At 39.6% G+C, this 26161-nt stretch overlaps 2 protein-coding genes and 2 long non-coding RNA genes across 4 annotated transcripts; 1 reads left to right on the forward strand and 3 right to left on the reverse strand.

Moving 5' to 3' along the window:
* The first annotated feature begins 66 nt into the window (after positions 1 to 66).
* On the forward strand, positions 67 to 26062 carry LOC122398054 (putative oxidoreductase GLYR1 homolog). The gene is made up of 10 exons (XM_043397675.1): positions 67 to 124; positions 222 to 258; positions 1200 to 1288; positions 1368 to 1494; positions 1687 to 1788; positions 1913 to 2104; positions 3228 to 3401; positions 22509 to 22619; positions 22724 to 23168; positions 23234 to 26062. Exons 1-10 carry the CDS (start codon positions 90 to 92, stop codon positions 23431 to 23433), a joined length of 1512 nt encoding a protein of 503 aa, XP_043253610.1. The 5' UTR covers positions 67 to 89; the 3' UTR covers positions 23434 to 26062.
* Positions 3988 to 14462, reverse strand: LOC122398053 (leucine-rich repeat and immunoglobulin-like domain-containing nogo receptor-interacting protein 3). The gene is made up of 4 exons (XM_043397674.1): positions 13361 to 14462; positions 11211 to 13015; positions 10753 to 11035; positions 3988 to 10526 (listed from the first exon to the last, which is right to left on the reverse strand). The coding sequence occupies exons 2-4, from the start codon at positions 13004 to 13006 to the stop codon at positions 9870 to 9872; spliced, it is 2736 nt and encodes a 911-aa protein (XP_043253609.1). The 5' UTR covers positions 13007 to 13015; positions 13361 to 14462; the 3' UTR covers positions 3988 to 9869.
* LOC122398055 lies at positions 14578 to 16904 on the reverse strand. Its single transcript, XR_006259169.1, has 4 exons — positions 16697 to 16904; positions 15497 to 16113; positions 15311 to 15416; positions 14578 to 15246 (listed from the first exon to the last, which is right to left on the reverse strand). It is a non-coding gene; the product is annotated as an uncharacterized LOC122398055 (long non-coding RNA).
* LOC122398056 lies at positions 20110 to 22169 on the reverse strand. Its single transcript, XR_006259170.1, has 3 exons — positions 21907 to 22169; positions 20354 to 20611; positions 20110 to 20293 (listed from the first exon to the last, which is right to left on the reverse strand). It is a non-coding gene; the product is annotated as an uncharacterized LOC122398056 (long non-coding RNA).
* Positions 26063 to 26161: the final 99 nt, after the last annotated feature.

The following is a 26161-nucleotide window of genomic DNA, read 5'->3' on the forward strand; positions in this document are numbered from 1 at the left end:
GTAATTTGGATCACGTCGTCATGCACAAACGACGCTCTACTCGTCAGTCAGTCGCTTGCCGATCGTCAAAGCAGCACGGGGGTTTTATTATGTCGGAGGTTTTCAAACTAGGTGATCTAGTATGGTGTGTACTCGTAACGTGATAATCACTGAATGTTTGTAAGAAAAGTAGTGAAATGGATATAACAGTGATTATTAATCGATATATTTATGGATTTCAGGGCGAAGATGAAGGGATTTTCGCCTTGGCCTGGCCGGGTAAGTTCGAGTTAACTACTAACGGTTCTGTGTTAACTATACTTCGCTTGGCTGTACGCGCCACGAAGTCAAACGCGGTCATCATATTTGGCGGGAACGCGATCGCTGTCGGTTCGGAGTACTCAAATTTCATACTTTAATATCGCGGAACGATTGTTTTCTACAACTGTCGACGCCACTGTTGGCCCGTATTGCATATCTCCCGCCACACCCGACCTTCGAATTCAAATTGGCGCGCAGGCTACGAAAATATAACCTAAATTTCGTTTTCTGATTTCATAACTTTAACCACGATGTTCCGAAAGCGATTAAAACTTTCATGTTTACGCTACAGGTTTCTAGATATTTAGGCACAGGTGTTTACGTTTTTAAATCCAGTTCATAGGGATAGAAAAATTTTGTCGTTATCTCAACATTTATAAACGGATATATTCGTTGAATATTATTCACGCGGCAACTACGATTTTCTTATCGTGTAAATAAATCTGAACGATTTGAATATACAACCCAAATATAAGTTTTTTGCTCCAAATGATTCGTTATCTACGTTTTTGTTTTTTACATGGTACTTTATTTATATACAAAAGTGAAAAATACCAAATGGTTTTATTTTGTTTTTCAGTATAAAATTATTTATACACTTACGTATTGTAACAGCTACCTATATGTATTACATCTGTTTTTTTTTTTTAAATAAGAAAATAATAGCAAATTTCAAATAAAATAGTTTTAATATCAAATATTGAAATTAAATATTGCACAAATTAGACATATGTACATACTTTTTTATATAAATATAATAGCAATAATTGTTAATATACTATGAAATATCTAGTATAACAGTATTATAATATGAGAGTTATTATTAATTATATTTTTTTTAAAGATTGTAAATTATCATTTGTATTATACATATACTAATTTTCCCCTGGCATCTTAAGGTGTCTAATCCTTCAAAGGAGTTAAAAAAACCAACTAATACTAAGAAGGGGCCAGTTCAATGTATTTTCTTCTTTGGAACAAATAATTAGTAAGTTTTAAGCATGTTTCTTACATTTCATATTTTTTTGTGCACTCACTTTCAAGACTTATAAGAATATTTCTTATAGCGCATGGATAGAGGAGTCCAATATAAAGCCATATCTAGAATATAAAGATACTCTTGTAAAATCTAGTAAATCTGGTGCATTTAAAGATGCTGTAGAAGCAATAGAGGAATTTATTGCTAATGGAGAGGTAAGATATTCTTTATATGTTTGAATTTAGATTGTTGAGATTAATTAAAAATAAAATAATTCATGATGTAATGTTGATGATGGCTGTTTCTAATAGCGACAATATATTGTAAAATATAAAAAATAATTTTTGGCCTGTATAAAGGTATTAATTGTAACAAGTGTTTGGATGCCATGATATTATGTGCTTTAGGTTTTTGAGGATGGCTTAGATCCAGACTCCTTGTTCGATAGACTCAAAGAAGAAAGTTTATCTGAGAAGAAGATTGTGGTGAAAACACCCAAGCCTCGTAAGGTTAGGTTTATACTAAAAATTAATATTTTCAATTCCTAATGTTTTACTACGTATAATAAATAATAAATAATATTAAAATGTATTTTACATATAATATAAAGTAATTATGGAATTGTTGATTTAGGAAACACCAAAAACTAAAAGAATGGACACTAGTGCGAGTGATGCTCGTCGTCCTGCCAAGAAACAACGTAGGGAATCAAGTACAAGTAACAGTAATAGGGTTGGCAGCATCAGTCCTGCGCTAAATCATTCTACTCCTCCCAGAAAATCAGGGTCAACGCTTCTTAATAGGCCTGCAAATATTGCTAGACCCGTAAGTACATTTTAAATATTACTATTTAATAATAATAGCGAGTATATTAATTTTTTCATTTTTAATGTAAAATAAAAATTACTCAATTTGAAATATTAGATAAAAATATTTTTTGAAGCTGTGAGCTTTTCATGCTTGCAGCAAAGGTTTTGGATCAAGCATTTAGTTTCAGTAGACACCACTATTTATGACTTTAAAAGTGGTAGATTCCTATTGGGGCTTACCTAATTGTGTGAATAAATAAACACCAACAACATTATGCCTTCTTTGATTCCTTTCCACAATCGTACAATTCATATTATTTATTGCAAATTTTTAAATATTGTTTACTGTGAAAAGCATGTATGCCTCTTTTATACGAAAGAGTAAATTCATAGAATATGCATTAACCCATTTATCGTGAATTTCAAATAATATATAATTATATATCATGTGTATTAACAAATTTTACTTTAAATTATTCAAATGCATATCGGTAAAATTTTCCACCCTTCAGTCTATATTCCAAATATTTTACTTTAATTTATTTAATTCGCTTATAAAATATTCATCCATTGGTATCAATTTTTAATGCTTTGTAAAAATGCCTATAACAATTAATTTCCACATAGACATTAAACAGTGCTTGTATGATGAAAGATTAAGGTAGTTTAAATGGTCCTTTTTTTTTATCTTTTATGGACAATACAATAAACTCGTCATTTTTTACAATATTCAATGAAATTAGTACTGTATATAAATAGGAATTATCCCACTGCAAAATTATAATGTATTTTTTAACGAGATTTTTTTTGCCTTTTGAAAGATATTTCGCGAGAATATATGGAGCAAAGTGCTCACTAATAGTTTAATTCTGTAATTTAATTCTGTAATATATAGGTAGAGTCATGGATTCTTTTTCAAGTAATTTTCGAATTTATATTTTTTGTATCACAGTAAATTGATGAAGGACTTAGTAGGGTTTTAATTAATTTTGCGCAAAAGTTAGTCGCGCAGCCATATTTTTATTTTATTTAAATATTGTTGCGGCACATTTCCCGTTTGTTTCTTTGTTCGAAATTTCTGAATTAAGACAGCATTATTCGAAACTGTATTGCTAATACCTTACTACCTTGCATGGCAGGTGACACCTCCTTTAGACGTGGAGACATTGTCGCAAACTCTTAAAGAGAAAAACATCCTTCCGTCAACCTTGAAATTTGGGTTCCTTGGTTTGGGTATCATGGGTAGCGGCATCGTAAAAAACCTTATCAACAGCGGGCATAGCGTAATTGTGTGGAATCGGACAGAAGAAAAGGTATGTACCTTTTATTTGTTTATAGTATAATACGTCGACGTTGCGATAAACGAGCGCAACATAAGTCACGCATCAGAGAATGTTGATTTTCATTTATAATTAAAAAAAAAAAAGTGTCATACGAAATTCACTATCTTGCAGACGGTTAATTTATTCTTTAAAAATATTAAGTTGCATATCTTTCGATCAACTTCTCTTTGAATCTTTGAGTAAGCACAGAAACGTTATGTAAATGAAATTATTAGTTTTCTTCGTTATGGAAAAGAAACGTTGTAACGCATCTGTTTATGCAAGATTTTTTTACACGAAGTGACAACTATTTTCATTATCATCTTGTTGCACTGCCAGCATGTACGCCAGTGCCGTGTTTTATTTATTCGATAACAAATTATAAAGAACGACCCTTAAGCGCCGTTCCGGATGCGAGAGAAATTCATCTGTCGATCCGTAAATCGCGTCCTCCGTGTTAAATCACGGGAGTCTGATTTTTTGAAAAACGTTTGGAAAAATTCGTGGGAATAGAAAGGAGTAACATGGCAGAGAGACATAATTCAAGAAACAATCTCGTTTATTTAATTATCCTGTAAATTGAGCATGTTTTAAAAACAATCTGTTTGAAATTATAATTTAACACAAACGTTAGGATGATAATGAAAGAAAAAAAATAAATCATTTGTCGGACAAGGAGTGAAAAGTACTACGGGGACAGGAGGTGTTTTAATTGTAAAACAATTCAATAACTCGCTGCCCCGACTGAACATTTTACGCGATGGAAAGCTAGATACGTGCCCGTTGGAAGTTTCAGGACATTTTATCTTCTACTTCGTAGCCAGAATATCCGTGATTCGAATAAAATATTTTAATTTTCTTTAAAAGTACTAACAGTATTTCTGCACAAGTAAACGTAGCTTTATAAATTCTTGTTTGCGTCTGCAACATGTATTCGTCCCTACGAGACTTTGAAAAGAATGTGGAATAATGTCAGCTACCACGAAAGCAATCAAAACACCGCGGAAAGTCGTGTTTTTTTTTGTTTAGAGGAACTTGAGGGTATCGGCGAATGATTATGCAATTGGAACAATCTAATGTAACGAAACATAGTGCACACGCGCGGATTTGCACTATCTTTCGTTGCGCTAATACAGCGTGTATGGTATCTTCCATCAGGAATGCGTTCATGGTATTTACTCCACAGCCCTGCTTTTGACGAGTGATTTTCTGATAAAGTACGTCTGTTGCCATCTAATTTATATACGTAAGAGCAGCAATGACTGTTCAACGGCAACATTTAATCCCATAATTAGTTTTGAGAACCATTTAGAACAACGCATCATCCACGTACAGCATTATCGATGAACAAATGTTTACAAGAACGGTTTAGCGGATGCCTAATACGATCTTATTTGGTTAATCTTTAAAAGCATGCAATTAAGTCATCCTTTATCGTATCCCGTTGCTTTAGCGAACCTTTCGGGCTCGTAAAAGTCTCCGTACAAATACTTCTTTCTGTATTCCCTTTTGGATGGTATCTACGATCGATGTTTAGTCGAATATATTGATATATCGTACATTTACACGAATTGCGGTTTCATACTTTTAACGAGATAATTACTCGAAGATAACAAGCGACATTTCACGACAATATATGTGACGAGAAAGTTGACGAAAATTTCACGTTGCTCGCTTAAACCATAAGTACTACGCAAGACTCCTAGGGGCACGGTGCATATTTATTTCCGGTATTTCAATATCAGCAAAGCGCACGCGCTACAATTTTATATATTTTCTCGTTGGCAAATATTTTTTTTTTAATATTTTTCCAGTGGATCCTCAGAACCCTCGCGTAGTATAAACGTTAAAAAAAATGTTGTGCACAGTAATTACGGATTAACAATACATTTTCTTTCGTCGACGAACGGGAGTTAATTAAAATCGGTAATATTGAGCGTTAGTGATTTCTTTCGTTTCTCAATTTTCAACGTCGGTCGAAAATTGCTCGCATAATAGAGTTAATATTTTATTAAAAATAAATTTGTCCGGAAACGTAAATATCGAAAATTGTGGATAAGGTCGGGTCGGGGTCCGAACGTTTCTGATCGCACAGGATTCCTCGGGTACACGCAGTGTCTCGATAAACTTTTTCACAAACTATAAATTAGCGTGATTTGTTAGAGATAGTTGTACAATTTCGAGAGGAACACGGTATAACAGCTTTAATTTTTTTTTAGCAAAATTCAACAGAGGAATAAATTTCGGAAATAAAAGTCCCCCGGGATACATCTATCCTAAAACCGAGTGTTGCGCGTATGTCTCATCGCCTCGGACGTAAACAAACAGCTAATGTCCCTAACGCTGACCTATTTTCGTAGGATAGATGTATTTATTTTCAAAAATTACTCCATTTGCCATGCAAAGCTGACTTTTATATTTACTACTCTCGAAGTCACACCACTCGATGGCCAGTTATTTTGCGAAGCATTTATTTTAACATTTTTACGCTTTCAATTATATTCTTTACATTGAAATTTAAAATAAGCTCTATAGTTGAGTAGCGTAAGGACTACGAAATACTATAACGTTCGAGTTGGTCTTTGTTTCGTATACCCAAGTAATCTCATGCGACTAGAGACTCTCGAGATCGTGATAAAAGGACCCGATTTTATACCTATAGATTTTGGGCTCGAAGAACTAGAAAAGCATAGTCTCAAGTTAATATGTGCATTGGATGGAATAGAATCTTTAATCGTATTATTCTAGACAACGAATTGCCCAAAGATATCGATGATTGGTGAATGAAATTTCCAAGTATCGGTTGCCGTGATGCCTCGTGAAAGGATAAAACTTGTATTCGCTTCAACATCGAGTACCATATCGATTAAAATGGCGCGCGTGCATCGCATAACCGCAAGGTATATACGCGAGAATGGATTACAATCGATAAGTTCGGATCGTGCGAAGCGCTACTCCGCTAACCGTTTGCTAAGATTTACAATTTGCCGCCAATCGTCGTGTACACATCGTCTACTATTTCTAACAGTTACGTTACACGAGATTGAATGAGTTTTACGGTACCATCGGATGTCAATGGCGGGTCTTTTTTTTTTTTATCGAGAGGCTGGCTCGCGAGCTTTCCCGCGATTCGCCGACCCCCGGATTTTCAAGGGATGATAAAACGTTATCTCTTCGAAAGCGTCGAAGCGTTCCAAAAATAACGTCAGCGCGGCTACTCGCAGTAGTTGGCTTTCTTGCCCGTTCGACATCGTGTAACGTTGAGAGAGGGGGAAGGAGCTACGAGAGGGGATAGAGCAGAGAACGGAGGGGAACGAAAGAAAAATATGGGGAAAGGAAGGAACCCAGGAACTCTCTCGCGCGTTTCGATATATTACATGAAAATTCAAAGTTTCGCGGATTCGAGAAACGTAGATGCACACATTAAATTGTTCTTTCCTTCTTATGATGTTCATCGAAGACATTAGAAAGTTGTTTATATAGAAAATGTTTGGTTCTGAAAGGAAAAATCTGATATCGCGATCGAATATTTTTTTCCAATCGCTGATTGCGAAATATCGTTTATATATTTTATAATGGAACTACATATTATACAAAAATCTATGGTTAGATTATATATCGTGTAAATTCAACAATGCATTTCCAGTTATGCTTTTCCTTATCAATTAAATATCTCATACGAATTAGTATCATCGAAGATTATATATTTATATTCCACCATTTTATCATGCGTTCTAAGGAGAATTCAACGTGCTAAATGATCTCTGCTTTCAGCGGAATACAGTGGTTCTTATCTGCCGCTTCAGAGATCGATCTATAGCGCGGTGGATCAGCATGTTACAGAGATGGATATAATTTCTATCTAGATACAAATTTCGAATAACGAACAGAAGATAAATAACTTGTTATCCGTTATTCGTTTTGCATCGAACAAGTAAACAGATCGTTATATATTGGTTTTTCGTTATCTTTTCTTCTTTTGAATATAATTTTGCTCGTCTCTGATATGCTGCGATATCACGATTGAGAGTCACTGTTCTACGCTGAAAACTGTGGTAAATCTATCCGTAACAATATCTCGCGAAGGGGTTCGTGTTATTCGGTTCATAGAATTCATCCTGTAACGCACTATAAGATAAATTTAACGAAGATATATGATTCCATCAAGATAGAAAAAATAATCAAAGTAACCTTCGAATCTTGGCGACTAATGATAAAATCAAACAACGTTTTGCATAAACAACTTCCTTGCATCTTCGGCAGTATGTTAATCGTGTCTATATAATTGAACCGGTTATACTTGAAAATAACTATATACCTTTCGTTAATGTTTATATTATATTTTGTATCTCGTTCAATCATGGTGTTCGCACGCGATGTAGTCGCATACGATTACAGTAAAGTATAATCATTTCCAATCAAAAAATAGTTACTTGTCTTATTTTTGTTTACTTTAATCGCAGAGATAAAACACCGTAAGATTGGGACAGATAATGTAAAATCCACAAGACTGTTCTCTGGCCGGGCGAAAGTTTACAAATTATCTGTACGAGTTCAGCTATTATCAAACGAAATGTTATGAAATGTGGCCGAGTCGAGATCCGTAATTTCACGCTGACCGTGCATTTAATCTAAGAAACAACTCGTTTGAACGTTGCCACGACGAAGAATTTTTGTTCTCTCCGGGGTTTTGTCCTCTATAATTGGAATTATTTAAATCTTCTGGAAGTTACACAACTCCGTGATTTTAACGCGCAATCGGCATTGGTGTAAAAGTACATAAGGGAAAAAGGAAATCGTCCAGAGTCCATTTAGGCCGTCTGAACTGTGCAATGGCAAATTGCACTCTTATTATCGTACCTTCGCGATGGCGATTATCGTGATTAGAATATTCTTCTGTTTAACGCCTGTAAATTGACGTCTGTCCGCCAGTCCTATTAATCGATTGAGTTTTCAATCCTTTAGATAGTCGTTTCAAACTTCCTTTAACGTCACAAGCAGTGAGAATTTCCGAGCAGAGGATATTCTTTATAAAATGCGTCACGCATAAAATAAAAATAAAATATCAATTACAGCGTTTCGTGCACGATGGAAAATCTAATTAAAAAAATCAATTTGAAATTAATGTAGGAAGACGCGGCAAACGGAGCTCGTATCTAAAAGGAGAACAGTGAAAATCTATTGCAAAATCTTTTGTACCGGTTGAGTAATCGTAAGAAAACGCGCATAGTATCGTGCGATGAAAATGTTTAAAATTCCTTTATAAAATGTTGCGAGTGACCAGTTCGGAGCGGACGTTGTTTAGGTATGACGGTGTTAAGATGGTTAAGTACGTTCTTCCCTTTCTCGACAGAATTGTGCCTTTTTTTTTTAAATAATTGTATACTTGTATTGTTCGAACAAGTTGTATATTTCTGATTAGGAAACAGGCTAAAATAGCGACGAGACATCCAGATGTCGGGGGGGGAGGGGAGGAAAAAGTAAGAGGTTACGCCTAACCGGATGTCAGTACTTTGATCTATCGAAATGTTAAGATTAAAAGAAAGAGAGAAGAGCAGAGTCTAAACGGAACAACAAGTTACCGTGTAGGTTTTTTATCATCGAGTATCGTTTAATCGGATAATCGTCAACGACGCGTTTGCCGATCGCGGTTCAGTCTTTCGTTTAAATAATATGATCACACGCCTACTAACTGCTACAGTTAACACTCACAGTTATTTACAGCAAAAAAGAGAAGCGAGTCGATCGATAACCTTCGAAATCGTTCACTTTCCGTGAAATTGACCAGCAGGGTGAAAATTATTACTGAAATCGTTAAATATATCCGCGTCGGCATTCTTTTTCTGCCTTTCGGCTAGTTAGTTTCACCGGGGTTGACTTTAACGGCAAATTTGGCAGTAACACCATGACGTTTTACGATTCGTTCTAATGCTTTTGTTTAGAGATCGTCGATCGTTATCGTCGATGCCAACGATACATGATAACGAAGATAACGATACGCATGCACGATGTGCGGGAGCGGACAGTTTGCAAGGTCGATGATCGGATCACGGAAGAGTCCTTGGAAGCTGTCCGCAATTTTTTTTTTTTTTTTCTAATTTTTCTAAAACAACACCCACGCACCCTCGATCGACCGCTTCATCGACATCGGTTCAAAAGCGTGTCCTGTCCCTTTGGTACTCATAGGCAATATTGTTTCGTCATGTTCAGAGGTATATATTCTCTCGATAATCGTAAAAAAAAAAAAACAAACAAACAACGTCGTTTGAAATAGTCCCACGAGAAAAAGGTACCACCGTTTTATCTTCGCGAATACATCCTCACTTACCGGTGTAGAGGCACTTCTATGTATATTTTTCTCACATAATGATCCAGTCAGTGGCAGTACATTCTCGTCTTAATTGTAATCCTGCTCCTATAAAGAGAGGTTAGTACCCTTAAACACTTGTTCCGAGTTGTTTAGAGTTTGGTTTCGTGCGGTAGGTCGGGTAAACTGGTGCTGGGTACAAAGAGACCGAGAACTTCCGCCTCTGTAGGCTCTTTGGCTAAGATATCGGTACTGTAGCCTCTGAAGACCGACTTGGTATGATCCGCGTCTTTGTAAACCGACGACGAGCTGCCGTCTTCCTCGATACTGTGCAGCATGATCTGGTGGGGAATCGCTCCGTTCGACATTAGGTCTAATCGTGGCGGTGGGCTACTGTCCTCGATGTAATTTATATGTATTCCCTCCAGGACGTTCACAGCGCCGTGAGGACTGGTCGACGAGAGTTCCGTTGGCGTGTAGTACTCGCTGTTCAGATCTTCGAAGCTCATACCGTTAGTCAGATCACTGATCTTCGTCTTGAAGTACATGTCCACGCGGATAGAGTCATCCTCTTTCGGATGGAACACCATCGAGTCGCTTTTGCCGCACGAACCGCTTCGACAGTTGTCGAAATAGAAGCTCGGCAAATTCTCCAGCACTTTGTTCAATGTCTGCTGTTGGTACTTGTAGCTCTCGCGTAGACGCAATACCTGATGAGCGCTGAACTTTCTTATCTTGTTACGCTGGAAGACATAGTTTTCTCGTACCCAGTTTAGCTGGCCGGTCGAGTAGTCCCGTGCTTTTCTCACCTGTTACGGAATCAGAAAAATATCATCGTGAAATATTCGTAGGTTACGGGTTAAGGGTTAGGCCATTGACTGTATAAATACTTTCTGGTTCTTCGTGGAAACGTGTAACAATTTTGTTCGGATCGATTATCTCGTTACGACACTAAATCACGTTGTACAGTCAATCACGTAGAGTACTGGGTTGTTCTACGTTAATCGGAGTTTTTTTACGGTACCGTTTCATTACCTGATCGTAATACTGATCTCTGAGCGCCGTCAGATGACTCGTTCCGTAGTCTCTTATATCCCTTATGTGCCTCATTTGACCTTCGTAATTGTCACGAATCCATTCCACTTGCTGAGCGCAATTCTCTTTTATCCTGTGCACTTGCTGGGTGTAATTTTCACGTAACTTCTCCAGTTGTTGACTCTTGTATTGCTCAATGCTATCCAGCATTTGATAAATTTGTTTGGCGCGGGGAGTAGAACCGACGCGTCTGCAGCACGAACACCAGTTCAAACAGCCGCACCTGTAACGGAAAGAAACAAAACGATTCAATCGTTGCATCATTTCGGGCAGCGATTTAACGTTACGCGTGGCCACCGGAGTCGATTCCTCGTCGGAGGTGTTTCACGCGAAACGATCGCTTCGTTTTTTAACGCTGTACAGATCCGATAAGCAGAGAGTACTTTAGAAATACTTACTTCATCAACAGATAACGAAGCAGTTGCAAGAATAACGTTAAGAGAAGAAAGATCGTGGCGCTCGCCGCGCCTACCAGGATGCTGAATATCTGGATTCTGTGTAACGTTATCGGATTCATCTGCAAACTAATATAGGTAGTGGCATTGGAAATCGGGTTCACCGCGAAACACTTGTACAGTCCAACATCCTGCCTGAGCATCGTCGTTATGTACAATGATCCATTCTCGAGGATTCGTATACGACCATCGTCAACGAACGGTACACTCTGTTCCCATCCGTGTACAGAAGGATGTTCGACAAAAGCGTCGGGAAAAGCTGGATCGGGATTCCAGTGCAGTACCTGGAGAGTCGGCGTGACCCATGTCAAGGATGGCGTGGGATTGCCATTGAACTCGCACTCGAGGAGCACGGAGTTCAACAAGAGATACTGTTGAACGGGCGTGGCGTATACCAAAAACGGCGGGGTGCAGTTCAAGTAACGAAGAGTTTGAAGGATATCTGCCGACCCGTCGATCTCGTCGCCGCACCTGAACCCGCTCTGGAAAGCGGTCCGTAGGTGCGCCTTGCTCTCGGCCCATTTCACGAACCAAAACATGCGACAGTCGCACGCCCATGGGTTCCCTTGCAGCTGCAGCTCGGTCAAAAACGACAGCTGCGCGACGTTCGCCGGTAGGAAGGTCAGATTGCTGTCGCGTAGATCGATCTTGCGTAGGGCCGGCGTGTGATCGAGAGCGCGTCGCGAGATCTCGCGTAACGGGCTTTGGTTGATCTCCAGCGTTTCCAGTTCCCCTAATCCTTTCAGGTCCTCGTTGCGAAGGATCTCCAGCTTCGCGCCGGACAGCAACAGTGCGCGTAGGTTCTTGACCGGGCGCCAGATATCTTGCGGAAGCACCGTGATCGGTAGAAACCTCAAGTTGAGCAGCCGTAAATTCGACAGGCTCTGAAACGTGGCGCTGGACAGATGGGTGATCGGGTTCCCGGAGATGTCGAGCTGCTGCAGGGACGCGAGATCGCCGAAGAGGCCACGCGGTATCATGTCGATCTCGTTGTTCGCCAGCTCCAAGATCTTCAGCTGAGTCAGCCCGGAGAACAAACGAGACGGAAGTTTGGTGAGCCTGTTGCCGGACAATCCGAGCTTTTGTAGGTGCCTGTTGGGCCTGAAACTGTGATCCGGCAGAGACACCAACAGATTACGGGACAGGTCCAAGCGGGTCAGTGCTTTGGACGAGGCGAACGCTTGATAGGGAAGTACCGACAGTCGATTTTGCGACAAACCGATGTCCTCGAGACGATCCAAACCTTGGAACAACACTCGTGGGAGTATGCTCAGCCGGTTCCCGGTGAGATTCAGGTACTGAAGTTGGTGCAACGGATGGAAGACGTCCGACGGCAATTCCGCCAGCCTATTGTCACCTAAGTTTAAATGCTCGAGGAACGTTGTCGCGCGAAACACGCCCGACTCGACGCGTTGTATTCCGCTCGACGTCCAGGCGAGGCTCTTCAGATGAACGGAATCCTCGAGGGCTGCGACTGGTATAGTAGCGGCACCGACGTGTCTCAACACGACGTTCGTGACCTGTCTCGGTAAGCCAAGCCCGAGGAAAGTTCGTTCCTCGCAGAATAGACTCTGTCCATTGTCCACGCACTCGCAACCCGTGGCACATTCTAGATCCAACAACTTCGCAGACCCTGACGACGGAACCTCCCGATGATCCTGCGTATCCGCAACTCGCACCGCTACGAGAAGAATGATTAACCACCACCACGAGTTCCACGCCAAAACCCGTTCCCTCATTCCTATGACCTGTAACGTGACGATTTTCACGCATACAACCAAGAACTCCCATGTCCTGTAGTCTGATCTTCGCGAGATCCAAATCGATGATCCGTCTCCGTACTCTTCACGTATCGAGCCACTATACCGGACACCGTTTCATCGATCATTCGCACTTTCGTTTCGCAAGAGGGATACTCTAACGGAAAAGTATATCTCCCGATCGTCTCTTTCTATTCCTTTGGTACCACGTGCTCTCGCGAAAATGCAAGTTTCTATATATATATATATATAGATATATAGATATATGTAGTATCTCTCTCGTTTTCTGTTTTGTATTTACTCTGTGTGTGAGTGTGTATACGTGTTACCTACCTATCACGAAGCGAGAATCACGGACAAAGCCCGCGAAGCACTTGAACGTGTTTGGCCGTGGACAACGGTGGGTTAACCCAATGGTGTTTTAACCGTTCGCAAAATATCCTGCCCAGTGTCTTACGGACGTATTGAGATTACTGGATTTGTCGATGGCGGCAGTGGTATTGCTGCTATTGCCGCGTCGAGCCGGTAACATAATTGTGTGCGTTCTAATGGAACGACTGATACAGAGTTCCGAAAATTGGACGGGAAGGGAAAATTTGCCACCGATATGACAACACAACGACAACGACAACGACAACGACGACGTCGACGTACACAGGCACTCGCGCGCACAGATACGCATGTGAATGGATATCATATACAAACGAGCTCTACCCATGCATCCATACACACACGCACACCTCCGTTTCTATCCCTTTCTTTGTCGTCGTTGTGTGTTACTTCTATCTTTCTTAGGTCCTGTCAATCGTATGTCACAGCGACCAGAGTTACTCTTATTCCGCGTGTCACATGACACACTCGTGCATCGCGACACGACCAGCGTCGTCCGTCGCGTACCAAAGACAAAAACTAACTGTGAGATCTGAGCACGACCGACTCTCGCTTCTCCTCGTGGTAGGCCCTCGTCACGGAGAACCGGCAACGTTGCCAGCACGGGAACCGCGCCGACGCAAAACCGACATCGCTGCACTTTGCAACGCGAACCGCCCCGTCGGAGAGAAAGAGAAAGCCATAAACGATCAAATGCAGCCCTTTATCCTGATTGTTGCCCACCGGCAGAACGCTTCGCCAACCTAAGATATTTTACTGCTCCAAGATGTCCTCTCTTTGTCGTCTAGTACTTCCGTTACTTGCCACTTAGTTTTTTTTTTTTGCAGGCATATGACTGCGCGTGCGCGCACACACTTAATTCTCGGTATCATACACGTTGGCTACACGGCTGCAGATTAATCTCGCGTTTATTACGTTCAAGCACGTGAAATGGTCTCTTTCGATCGAGTATCGAAGTATCTAATTTTTGTCGAGCGATCGATCTCAGGCTTGTCTTTGTACAGACGCCCGGAGGAATACAATAATCAAACTCTGCCATAATCGATAACATACGACTCACATATTTTATCTTCATTTTTTGATATCGCTAGAAACAGCTGTTATAACTATATCTTTGTTGTTTTATATTAGTTGTTTTTCTCAGAAACACTAGTAAACATCGAAATGTACGTTTAGCATACGATTTACGAGTTCTTCGTTGTTCAGCTGTTGTTTCGATCATTTTGGTAATTTATTCGAAAATGCATTTCATTCGTTTCTCCGGACTAATGAAGCGACCGTCTTCGGCGCGTGAAATAGAAAATGTTAAGTAACAGCATACTGGGAATTTCTTTCGAGAGCTAATGCGCACGCGTGGTAAGAAACTGCTATAGGTTTAGCTTCTCCTCGTATTTATTAATTAGGCGAATTTTATCTACCATCTTTCTGCTCTGGTAAGCAGTGTTACTACCGGTTGCACGGACAAACCTTTCGAATCTTGTTTCGTAAAAAGAGAAAGAACAGTATGCGCGTCTCCGACTGTGCACTGTTTGCTATTTACTTTTGGCTTCAGATCGAAACACGTTTAATTGACAAAGCTCGATGTGGTTCTCTGTTCCGTCACGATCAAATACGGATGGAATTAATCGCTCGAGAATAAAGTCGATTTCGTGGAAAGGCACAAAGTTCGACTAATTTTGCAGGCACATTAAGAGATTAAATATTCCTTTCTCTTGATTAAAATTTGCTCTGTTCTTGCTGTTGGCACGAATTACTTTTTGGTTCTCTTCGAAACATTATTCTGCATAGTGATAAATTCTGTCACTATTGTAACAGTTGTACTAACGACCCTGAAAGAAGATTAATTATGTAGCAAAGTTGAATTCGAAACACCCGATTCGTAACGTTATTTACCGTAAATTCGGAATCAATACAATTCCGCGGAGGAAACAGTGTTACAATTTAGGCGAAGAGTTTGATGCGCACACTCGCATTAATAATGTATCGATCTAAATTCAGTCTGTATAAATCATTCGTACGTAGTTAGGAAAGTATACATCGGTATTAATTTTACAAGAAACTTGAAAATATTGAACTTACCGTGTATCAATTCGTACGTTGGCGGTATCATTACGCGTTTGCATATTTCAATAAGGTTTTGTGGGTTGATACTGTACCAGTCGATACCATTAATTTCGCCTGAAATCTTACGGATACCATTACATAGCATCGATCTAAAATAGCTCAGCCTCGGTTTTCACTTAGCATTGAAGCACATCTGTATATACTATAATTAGTATTTTCACAAATACAAAAAATGTTTGAAAGCTTGTCTGCGTGCTGACTACCTTCGTCAAGGAGGAATGATGGTTTCTTGGCAATGGATGTCGCCATTAGCACATAAATAAAAAAATGAAAGCAGTGTAATGTGAAAACGGTCTAAGCTATACAGTCATTCGTCATAGTTACAAAGAGATTGCAATGTTCATAATATAAATATTTATACCGTAACAGATCGTACGAATAATTTTTCTACGATTACGTAACAGCAAATTAGATACTATATTGGTTATTTGGTAGAAATTGTCTTACATACTTCCACGATGTTCATTTGAATTCGATATCATGCACTAGCCCGATGAAACGTCAATTATGAATGTCTTCGGTCTATTTCTTTTAGAGTTTCAAGCTTGCACTCGGACGAGGTCATTCCTGGCCTGTATATTGCCATTTGTAGTAAAACTTGCGCTATTATCCTCGTTGTTTGAATTATGAATACCGCGTTAACTAAACTGGCGCGAACAAGTTAATTGAGCAAGCTTCGTTAAAAAAAAATTTAATTGCAAGGCTTATATTGTATACACTGATCTTGTTTAGAATTGATAAAGAAAATGTGATTTCCGTTATCTTAATGAAAATGGAGTACCGGTTCACCTATAAATCACTTGTTCAAATTGTCCACTTGTACAATTGTTAAATTAACCTTGGCGACAGCTTCGGCAGCTGTGTAGCCAACGTTCAATTTTGAATACCGTGCAATCTATACAAGTCAATTTTCTGCATCAGGTGAACAAGAAAGAAAGACGAACAGACAGAGATAGTGTTATAATTTAGTTGTTAGAGAACGGTCTCCGCTTTGACTTTCAACGAACGTGCACCAATCTTATGCTTGCGAGACGGTATCAGTGGAATGTCTTTGTGTTTACGAATATCAAAGATTCTTGAATTTACAATTCACGCCACACAAAGTCGACGTCAAATATCTAAAATCTCGTGTTCGAATAAATTTGATATACTTACCATATGTTCTGTATTCGGCGATAAGTTTAAAGTAAATAAACTTCGTTGTAAAAGCATTCGACTGCCAATAACATCGTATTTCAGATAGTCTTGTGTACGTGCTTAAATTAAGGATAATAAACGCGTGAAACGACCGGTTTATGATATTCCTCGGTTGCGTTTACAGATATGTTTGATAAGCCACAGTTTGCACATATTTATTCCCCACCATCTTGTTATTTGGCATCCAATTTCACCTCGCTGTGCCTGGCGAATTGAAATAAACGCCGTTGCAAAACACCGAACGCTTATCGCTCTTTTTTATCAACGTGAATAATTAGTTTGGTAAACGACTGGTCGAATGATGCTTTACACTTGAAATAAATGGCGATTATGCGACACGAGCGAAGTCCGGAAGAGCTCTTTTTCGATCGTACTTCAGAACTCGACTTGTGTGTACAGTCTCACGGAAATTCAATTTGTTCTTGATTTGCAAACTCCCGTAAGTTGCGTGGCAATGAAAACTCAGTTTTCTCCCTTTCTCTGTCTTCTTGGCGGCCATGGCCAAGGGGAGCAACTGTAAGGGTAACGTAGGACCATTATGTCTTGGAAGTATTTCCTGTTAACAGGGTATAGAAAAGTTCAAACATATATTACGATAAAGAATCGTTCGCAAAACAAGAAATACGTTGTCTCGAATACGACACTGAATTCTCAAAGGTGTTCGGTATTATTATTTACACAAAATGTAAACAAGAATACGAAATGAACGTGGACTTGTCGACTAACAGGTGTTACGTAATATAAATCCTTCCAAAGAAAATGCTTTAAGTAGATTGATAGCATTTGCAGAGCTCTTATTCGTGGAAAGAGTAATTAAAAAATTTTCTGTTCTCGCTTGAAAGATCAATGATATTAATGTATTCTTAAATCTGTATGATTTGTTTTTTAATCGACAAACAATCCTAAAGATAGTTTAGTTAGCAGCGTTACGTAACACCGTTGGCACACAGGTTTTAGGAGGGTCGAATACGTAAGACGGGTGTAATAGCGACGATTGCGGCAAGGGAGGAAGAAGTCGGACATTTTTAAGGACAGTACATTCTGTTGCTATCCGAAACGATTCGAGACTGAGATTGACAAAGTTTATCTACTCGAAACGAAAGCAGAATTGTAAATTCTCGAGTTGTATTCAAGAGCAAACACGATGGGTATTTGCTTGTTTCGCGCGTAACACCTTTCTTTATTGCATAATGTCGGTCGCGGCTAAATAGTTGCTGGCTGGAAGGAAGCGTTCGTTTCGTATTCGAGTTAAAACGGAACGGGCGATGTAAGAAAGGAAAGGCCTCTGCGGTCGAGCCGGGGCGATAAAGTGTTGGTTGCCAGTTACAAGAGAGAGACGACGAGTCGGCGCTGAAGCGAGAAAACGAGAAAAAACGGGAAGGGAGAGAGACACGGTCGTGCGTCGAGCCAGTACGAGGAGTAGAGCTCGATCAGCTGGGAACAGAGCGGCGTTGCCGCGTTTTACCGCGTGACCCCCGGCCGGCGACCGTGTCTCAGCTTCATGGATCAATATTACAGAGATCCGACAACCTCGCGCCGCTATCCGACTCTTTATTTATACGTGTCGGTTAGACGGCGCAGGCCCGTTCCGATCCTTCCTTTGGTCGCTTTTGTCCTTCGTCGCCTTCGTCTCCTTGGCCTTTGCCGGTTTGCCACGATTCTGATATTTTTGAAAGGTTAATTCTCCTAGCCAGGGCTGCACAAATCCGCCCAAAACGAGAATGCCAACATAAACAGACGGTAGCCGTCGACGTTAGGCGTTTGAGAATAAACGAGTCTTTCGACGATTAATCTCGTCGCGTGTATAATATTTTTAGGCCGACGTACGTACATACATAGTTTCGAATGATCAGGGACGTACGAGCGCGCGCGAAGTGCAATGCACTTCAGGAGGTATGTAGTCCGTCGAACATATGTCGTTCAACCTCCCTTTGCCGACTTGTCTCGCACCATAAATATTATACGTAATACGAACCACCAAAATCTTGACGCCATTTTAATCCCAAGGTGGAATTTTACGTGAACGACCTATTTCGAAAAATGTCTCGCGTATTATCTTATCTCTGTATTGTATATCTTGATGCCGAGGAACAATTTTTCGTAAGTAAACAGCCTTTCTGTTTGCATGAGATTAACTCGCTGTCCATGATATTCAAATACTCGATCTGTAATAGAAAATAATTCCAGTGTTGTTTGTCAGATAGCGCGGGACATTATCGTGATATTCTTTTACAAGTTTCAAGTATCCATTAAGCTGAAAATATCTGTTCGAGCTTTTCGAACATTTTTCGTAATAGGTACGTACCACGGGGAACAAGAGAATCACTAATTACTCTCCTGTTGAACGTACCCTCTTCCTTCCACTTTATTTTCTTCGTTCTCTCTTATCCCGCCATATTCGTTTTTGCCAGCGTCGCATCAGCAATTCGGTCAAATTAATTCCCAGTCGAGTTTCCGCTCTAGCGTGCTAATAATAATCGATACACGGTATCTAGGAGAACCTGAAAACTACTCAAAACTCGACAACCTTTCGTACGAGCACAAAGTAAGGTCGTATAAATAGACCGAACTGTAAGTCTAAAGGTAGATTTTTCTGACCGGTTTTTAAAATATCAGAACGTTTCCAAAGAGCTCTTTTGGAATACCAACGATGTTCTGCTCACGCTCTCTTCACGAAAATTCTCACGCTTCCACCGCGTGTACTGTTTTATTTTCTAATTGTGCCCCGTACGTGCACGAGTTTAACAATCGTGCGAACTTCGCGATTAGAAATTTTATATTATTAAATGGTTTCCGTGCGTTCACCGTGAGCTGCAAAGGTCGATATACCAGACTTCTCTACCTGTACCCGCACAATTCTACATTCGCCAGATCCGCATCATGTATTCTGGCACATTAGTTTCATACATGCCCATTCGACTGTCTCTTGCGACGATCCACACTTATATGCGTGGACCTTTTCGCCACCGAGTGTCCCAGATTTTTTCTCTCCTTTTTTTTTAGAAAAGGGAACACTTGGATACACGAAGTAGAGACACTACGACGTGTAAATTAGGATTCGCACGTGCTCAACATCAAAATGTAAAACTTCCAAGGATACGATGAATTTTAAAAGTATTTTTAGTTCTACGTATCTCCATTGTTACTTAATAATTGTTCATGCGATTCCTTCTTGAAATCTCTCAAGCTGTAACACGTATCTCAAGACACCCTGTATACTCTATTTTTACACGGTGGTTCTTTACTCGCTACTGGTTTAAAGAAAACGCTAACCTGCCGACTCCAGTGTTCAACGTGTGCAACTATCCACCCACGTGTTACGTGGGCTTGAAATACTCTCACATAGCACGGGATAGTGAATGTTTCCTGCCTATATACGGTTACGTATGGCACACATTGTTATCGCCAAAAATGTACGACTACGTGTTCTCCTGGCGGATAGTTAAAAGTTATCCAGGTGATTAACATAGTGATCGGTATAGTTACCGCCATAGTTAAGTACCCGTACGCTCGTAATTGCAGAGATGAGGGTACGTAACTTTCCAACGAGAAATTCTAGAAAGTAGAAAATTTCATAAGCGAGGTTTGGAAATATTTTCGGAATAACAAGTGTACTTGGAAGAGCGAAGCGCACGCCGAGTACCGTGGAAATGTAATTGTGTCGTGTATACGATGCATTCGTCCCTGGAAACCGTTGAATTTCTTCCCTCGTGGAAGCCATAGTCGGTTAAGTTGGTTCAAGGTCACGTATTAGTATACACATTTATATGAAGTTTATTTCGGTATGAACTCTTGCTATGTTTAAACAGAAAGTGGAAACGCGTTCGATAAATTCTTTTCGAAAGTGTTATTCCACGGCAAATGAAAGGAAACCTAAAAGAAAAATGCACCGCAAAATTACTGCAGACGTGGACAAGTATTTGAATAAAAAAGTTCGTTTAAAAATTTTATAAAGACAACTTCAATTTCGCGCGCGTATATTATTTCATTCTGGTTTTGTTGTTTGTGTTATACATATGCATATGGCAAACGGGCATGGCAACGATGCAAGCGATCGAGAACTCAAGGACATACATCCGCATATGTCGCACAAAAAGAAACAAAAAGGAAAGGTTCCTTGGCCATTACTCTCTTAGTCGCCTTTTCTATTTAACGCTTACATTCAATTCCCGGTCAGATTGCTCGCGAGCCAGATTGACGAAACTACCAAATTATACAATACCATGCTTTATCTTATCCGCCATTAAAAATGGACGCGGAAATCCAACGATATTCGTTGTAGAAAATTCTTGTTTAAAAAAATATCAAAAACCAGTTTACGCCTTTGGTCTTAATTTTTAGTCGACCTTTGTATCTCGTTTCCGTGCCCGCTATCGATGTTTCTACGATAAAACGCTGCATAAATGGATAAATAGAAATCCTTGTATTTTTCCAAATAAATTGTACGTGGAAAATAATACAGGTCAGGAATACGATCGATGTATACTTCGTGCTCGATTACCTTTGCGCACGTGCAATGAAACAATAGAAGAAGCAAATCAATTTTTACATTAAATTCCCTATTGTATCGGCCCTGTACTATTTGGTAATCGAACGTGTTCTGAATTTGCTCGTTCTACGCTCGTGAACATGAAAAACGGAATCGATCGTATGAGTAATACGGAGTTATAAAGGTAAAAGGTTATTTATTCGTCAAAGGAAGACAATGCAACTCCGTTTCTTTGTGACAATATTCAACCGGTTCGACGACACGACACGATAATCGGAGTATAATACGCAGCTGTGACGTTATACGTATTCTCTTTTAGTGAACTTCCCTTTGAACTTTACATTCATAAATAACCTTAAACCGTTTCAATGCAAAATGCCGGATATTCGTATTAACACTAACAATCTATTAATTGATTATTGTTGATACAATTTAATGATAAAATATAACTCGCGTGAGAAACGACGCCAATCCACATTTGGAAAATACCTTATTGATCTTGCTTTAGTGTAGCAAAGGATCGAGCACGTGAATGTACGTGGCATAAGGCCAGAGATATGTACGAGCTTTCGGTGAAATTTAATGATACGTTGGCACCAAATGGTACACATTTCGTTAGACTCTCAATATTTCTACCTTTTCGTTAAATATAACCCTGAAATATTGTACGTATACATACACACAGATCCCAGGAAGTCCTACATTCTTCCAATTTGTCCCGCCATTCTTGCATTTACAACACTGAATTGTTCGTCATCGATGTCGACATATTGGAAATTCTAGAAATTTCTGGAAACTCCCGGGTAGCTTGTTAAAACCTATATCTTATCACTCGTGATCCGTAATAATGAAAACTACATGGTTTATGGATTTCATGAACCGTCGATTAATGCATTGGTACACCTTTCAGTCATGTGCGAGGAATATCTGTAAGTGATGCAATGGCGTCGTTTGCTGATGTGGCAAGCTAGCCTGGAAACGTTTAGCGTTGTAACCGTTGGAACAACGTACGTGACAAGAATGGCGACGCAAATGGCGAGCGGCGAGTCGTGGCGACATCTATCGGATCGACGATCGTCAGATTTATATTTTGCTACTGTAACGCGCCGACTGGTGTCGCCATGATACCGAAAACGATCAGTTAGGAACGTAACAATGATCTAATGATCCCCGCGAATAACAATAAACAACAGAAAATGTTACTTGACCATGTTACTTGTAAATAAGATTAATTTTTCTCGTTAAGGTATACTGTGTTTAACATTATTGTCCACTTTACAGTGTGCAGACTTTGTGAAAGCAGGAGCAGAACAAGGTTTAACACCATCCGATGTTGTGCTTGCTGCCGACATCACGTTCTCTTGCGTAGCCAACCCGCAAGTTGCCAAACACGTGAGTAACAATATAATATAAAATTTTCGTTCACAAGCGTGTCGTTCATCGTATATCGTATTCCATAATTACTACGCATAAAAGAAAATACGAATCTGTTGCAGATGGTTTTCGGTAATTGCGGAGTCCTCACAGAAATATCTCCGGAGAAAGGATACGTGGAGATGACTGGCATAGATGCGGAAACATCGCAGGACATCGCCGAAGCAATAACCGCAAAGGGTGGTCGTTATTTGGAGGCTCAGGTTCAGGGTAGCAAAACACAGGCCCAAGAAGGTACTCTGATAATCCTTGCGGCTGGCGATCGGGGTCTGTTCGACGAGTGCCAGTCTTGCTTCGAAGCAATGGGCAAAAATAGTTTTTATCTCGGCGAGGTCGGAAACGCTTCCAAAATGAACCTCGTGCTTCAGTTAATGGCGGGCGTGACTCTGGCCGGTTTGGCCGAAAGTATGGCATTGGCGGATCGCGCCGGTCTTCAGCAGAAAGACGTGTTGGAGGTTTTGGAGTTAACGTCGTTGGCTTGTCCAGCGATTCTTGATAAAGGGAAAGGTACGATACAAGTAGTTTCGACTCTTGCTCGAACGATACCGATAATTCTCTTCAATTTTTTTCAGCCATTATCGAGGGCGGTTTTCCAACACAGTTACCACTGCAGCATATGCAGAAAGACTTAAGACTTTCTTTGAGTATGAGCGATCAATTAGAGCAACCATTGCCGTTAGCCGCCGCAGCGAACGAAGTCTACAAACACGCTAAACGTCTTGGTTATGGCGCGCACGATGCCTCCGCTGTTTACATCAGAGCCAGGTTCTAACGGAGCATGCATCGTCGAGCTTTTCGCTATACCATATTTATTGCAATATCTAGCGTTTCCCGTCGCTACCAGAGAAGAGTAGTGCGCTATTTGTCGAGGAGTAGTGGAACCACTATCGAATGCTAAACGAAGCACTATGACAGTTGTTAATACGTCGTGAACTTGTTGGGATATGAAATAAGTTCTGTTATTGCTGTAACGAAACAAGAACCAAATTCGACGTATTTGAATGAGTATGCAGTGAATTTGATGCACAGGCCTTGTCGCTCGATATAACACGATGTATGTATAAAATATGAATATACTTATACGTTTTTTTTTTTTTTTTTTTTTACATGTTTTTTTTTTCATGACGACTCTGCGTATATATGAACTTTTTTCTTTTACTATTAACACACGGCGACTACTTTTCTCGATAACAGTATGGGTCATAATAGCCGATCTCTCGAGTCGCGTCCCGACTTCGATCCCGTAAAACGCACTCCCCGCTTGAAAACTTGAGAGGCTTAGGACGTGTCGAAAATGTGCCTTACGATACCGCTTGAAACAAGGCTTTTTAATTGTATTTTTTTTAGGTTACACGAATGATAATTTTACTTTGAGTTTAATTCGGTATAATGAATTCAAGTTGCACGATGAGGATTAACGGGGACGATATATAGAAAAATTACCATTGTTAGGAAGGAAATAACGATGTAGTTAGATTGTATGCTTTATTGGTGCAATTATAAGGTATAATAGAGGGACAGTGATCTCGGTTTTGTAAACAAATTGTGGCGGTATTTTAGAAACATCCGTTAAGTAGAGCGATGATTAGATGACGATTTTTGTATGGTTTCCTTTTTTGTTTATCCTTTTTATTCCAATAGCAATGAAAATTGTACATTCATCTCATTTTCCTATTTTGTTCACTTCTTTCAGAATTTGTGGTGATGTACTTGTTAACCTTTTGCAGACAACTATTTAAAGACTCGTTTTGGTTTAGTGAATTGTCACGTACATATTAAGGTGTAATAATTATTAAGAATAAATTTTCGTTAATTCGTTTCGATTTAGAAAGAATTTCCAGGCGCAAGACCAAAACGGTAAAAGTATGTTGTCTGATATATCCGCCAAGGGTTAAATGTCTAACAACGAAGCTACAAATATTTATGAAATACCGAGGAACATGTTGGTTTTGAATGTTCTTTGTCATCAAACTATTCGTCTGTAGGAATTTTCGGATATATTGCCTTAAAAAATTATATTTTTCGCATAGAAATTAAAAACCTTTTGCGCCTAGCGTGATTATTACGATGCTTTATTCTCATTGATGTGGCTCTTACCGAATAAATTTACAGCAACGTAGAATCAATCGATCTCTTGGTAGCGTTACAAAAACGATAAATAGTAAAAATATAGAACGATAATTAGTAGATGTGTTGTACGTTACTATATATAGAGACTTATCGACTAAAATATTTAATAGACGATTACTTTTCTTTTCCTGTGTTACTTTGCCGGGGCATAATCGAAGTGCTCCTTTTCTACTGAAAATTCCATTCAACGTTCGCGACTGTGTTTTTCATCGTTCGAATTTTTATAGCGATTTACGAACAAACATTTTCATTCTCTGCACGAAAAATGACTATTTGCAGTACGAAAACGATCTTCTCCCAACTTTCATAATTGATGGTATCGCATGTTCAACGAACATGGACGTGTCGGGACAGTTCTTAGAACAATTTCCACGATAAAACGTTCTCTGCTCTCTCGTGTGCACGATGTTGCGATCTTTTTACGAAAAGAAGGTAATCTTCTTGATGAGGAGGGAAGTGAACGGCGCTTCCGTTTCCCAGGACGGTCGTGCGAGTCTCACAAGCGACACGCGACGAAGTCGAGGGCGACCGAAAGTTTTCGAGTTTGTTCGCGGACGAATTTGTTATAGAGTAAATTGTACGAGTTTACCTATGTCGGAAAAATCGATAAGTTTATTCTTTTCGTCTGTCAAATATCGGACGATAGTTTTTACAAACTTTCTTCGCTGACAATCGGTGATTATTTTTCTAATGATAATTTAATATCGACTGAACGGTCCATCGGAGGGGAATACCGGTGGACGATGCTTGGTTTTTAACGATAGATCGATATACGTGTTTAAAAATGTTTTATCGAATTCTTTCTCGATACAAAGGAAAACTCGTATCGCTCGCTCGTTCATACAGACAGACTCTTGGGTGTGTGGAAAATCACGTGCCACAACAAGCTATAACAGTGGCTGGGCACCCATATCATATATTGTATATGTAATTAGATTATGAATAGTTCTAATACTATAATAATAAATTGTACATCTATGAGATGAAACAGGAATGATGGAAATAGAAAATATTAAATATTCTACAGCAAACATAAAGAAAACAAAATATATATATATATGTATATATACATATATATATACATATAGCTAGTAAAGTGTATAAATCACAGAGAGGGAGAATTATGCGTGAGTGCGATTGGATGAGTGAGAATACGTCATGAGCATTGCGTCAGTAACTGACGTTATATGTTTTGTCACGAAATACACTGGTTTTTGAATAAATATCTATTTGAATTACGAAGATTAATATTCAATGCCTGGAACGTTAGCGACTTCGGTGTACTCTTTCATATGTAAATTCTCGTGTCTATTTTCGGCCACCCGATTTTTCTAAAGCAGTAATAGGTCTTCTATGCTTCTTACTCGTGG

The sequence above is a fragment of the Colletes gigas genome, unplaced genomic scaffold (genome assembly GCF_013123115.1).
Source record: "Colletes gigas isolate AHSC1104 unplaced genomic scaffold, ASM1312311v1 Colletes_gigas_Sc00010, whole genome shotgun sequence".
NCBI lineage: Eukaryota > Metazoa > Arthropoda > Insecta > Hymenoptera > Colletidae > Colletes > Colletes gigas.

Excerpts from the sequence above, each read along its gene's own strand:
- LOC122398053 (XM_043397674.1), bottom strand. The coding sequence starts at position 13,006 with ATGAGGGAACGGGTTTTGGCGTGGAACTCGTGGTGGTGGTTAATCATT. Across the intron at positions 11,036-11,210 it reads CTTCGTTATCTGTTGATGAA|GTGCGGCTGTTTGAACTGGT; the intron begins GTAAGTATTTCT and ends TTTCCGTTACAG. Across the intron at positions 10,527-10,752 it reads GAGATCAGTATTACGATCAG|GTGAGAAAAGCACGGGACTA; the intron begins GTAATGAAACGG and ends ATTCCGTAACAG.
- LOC122398054 (XM_043397675.1), top strand. The coding sequence starts at position 90 with ATGTCGGAGGTTTTCAAACTAGGTGATCTAGTATG. Across the intron at positions 1,495-1,686 it reads AATTTATTGCTAATGGAGAG|GTTTTTGAGGATGGCTTAGA; the intron begins GTAAGATATTCT and ends TATGTGCTTTAG. Across the intron at positions 3,402-22,508 it reads GGAATCGGACAGAAGAAAAG|TGTGCAGACTTTGTGAAAGC; the intron begins GTATGTACCTTT and ends TCCACTTTACAG.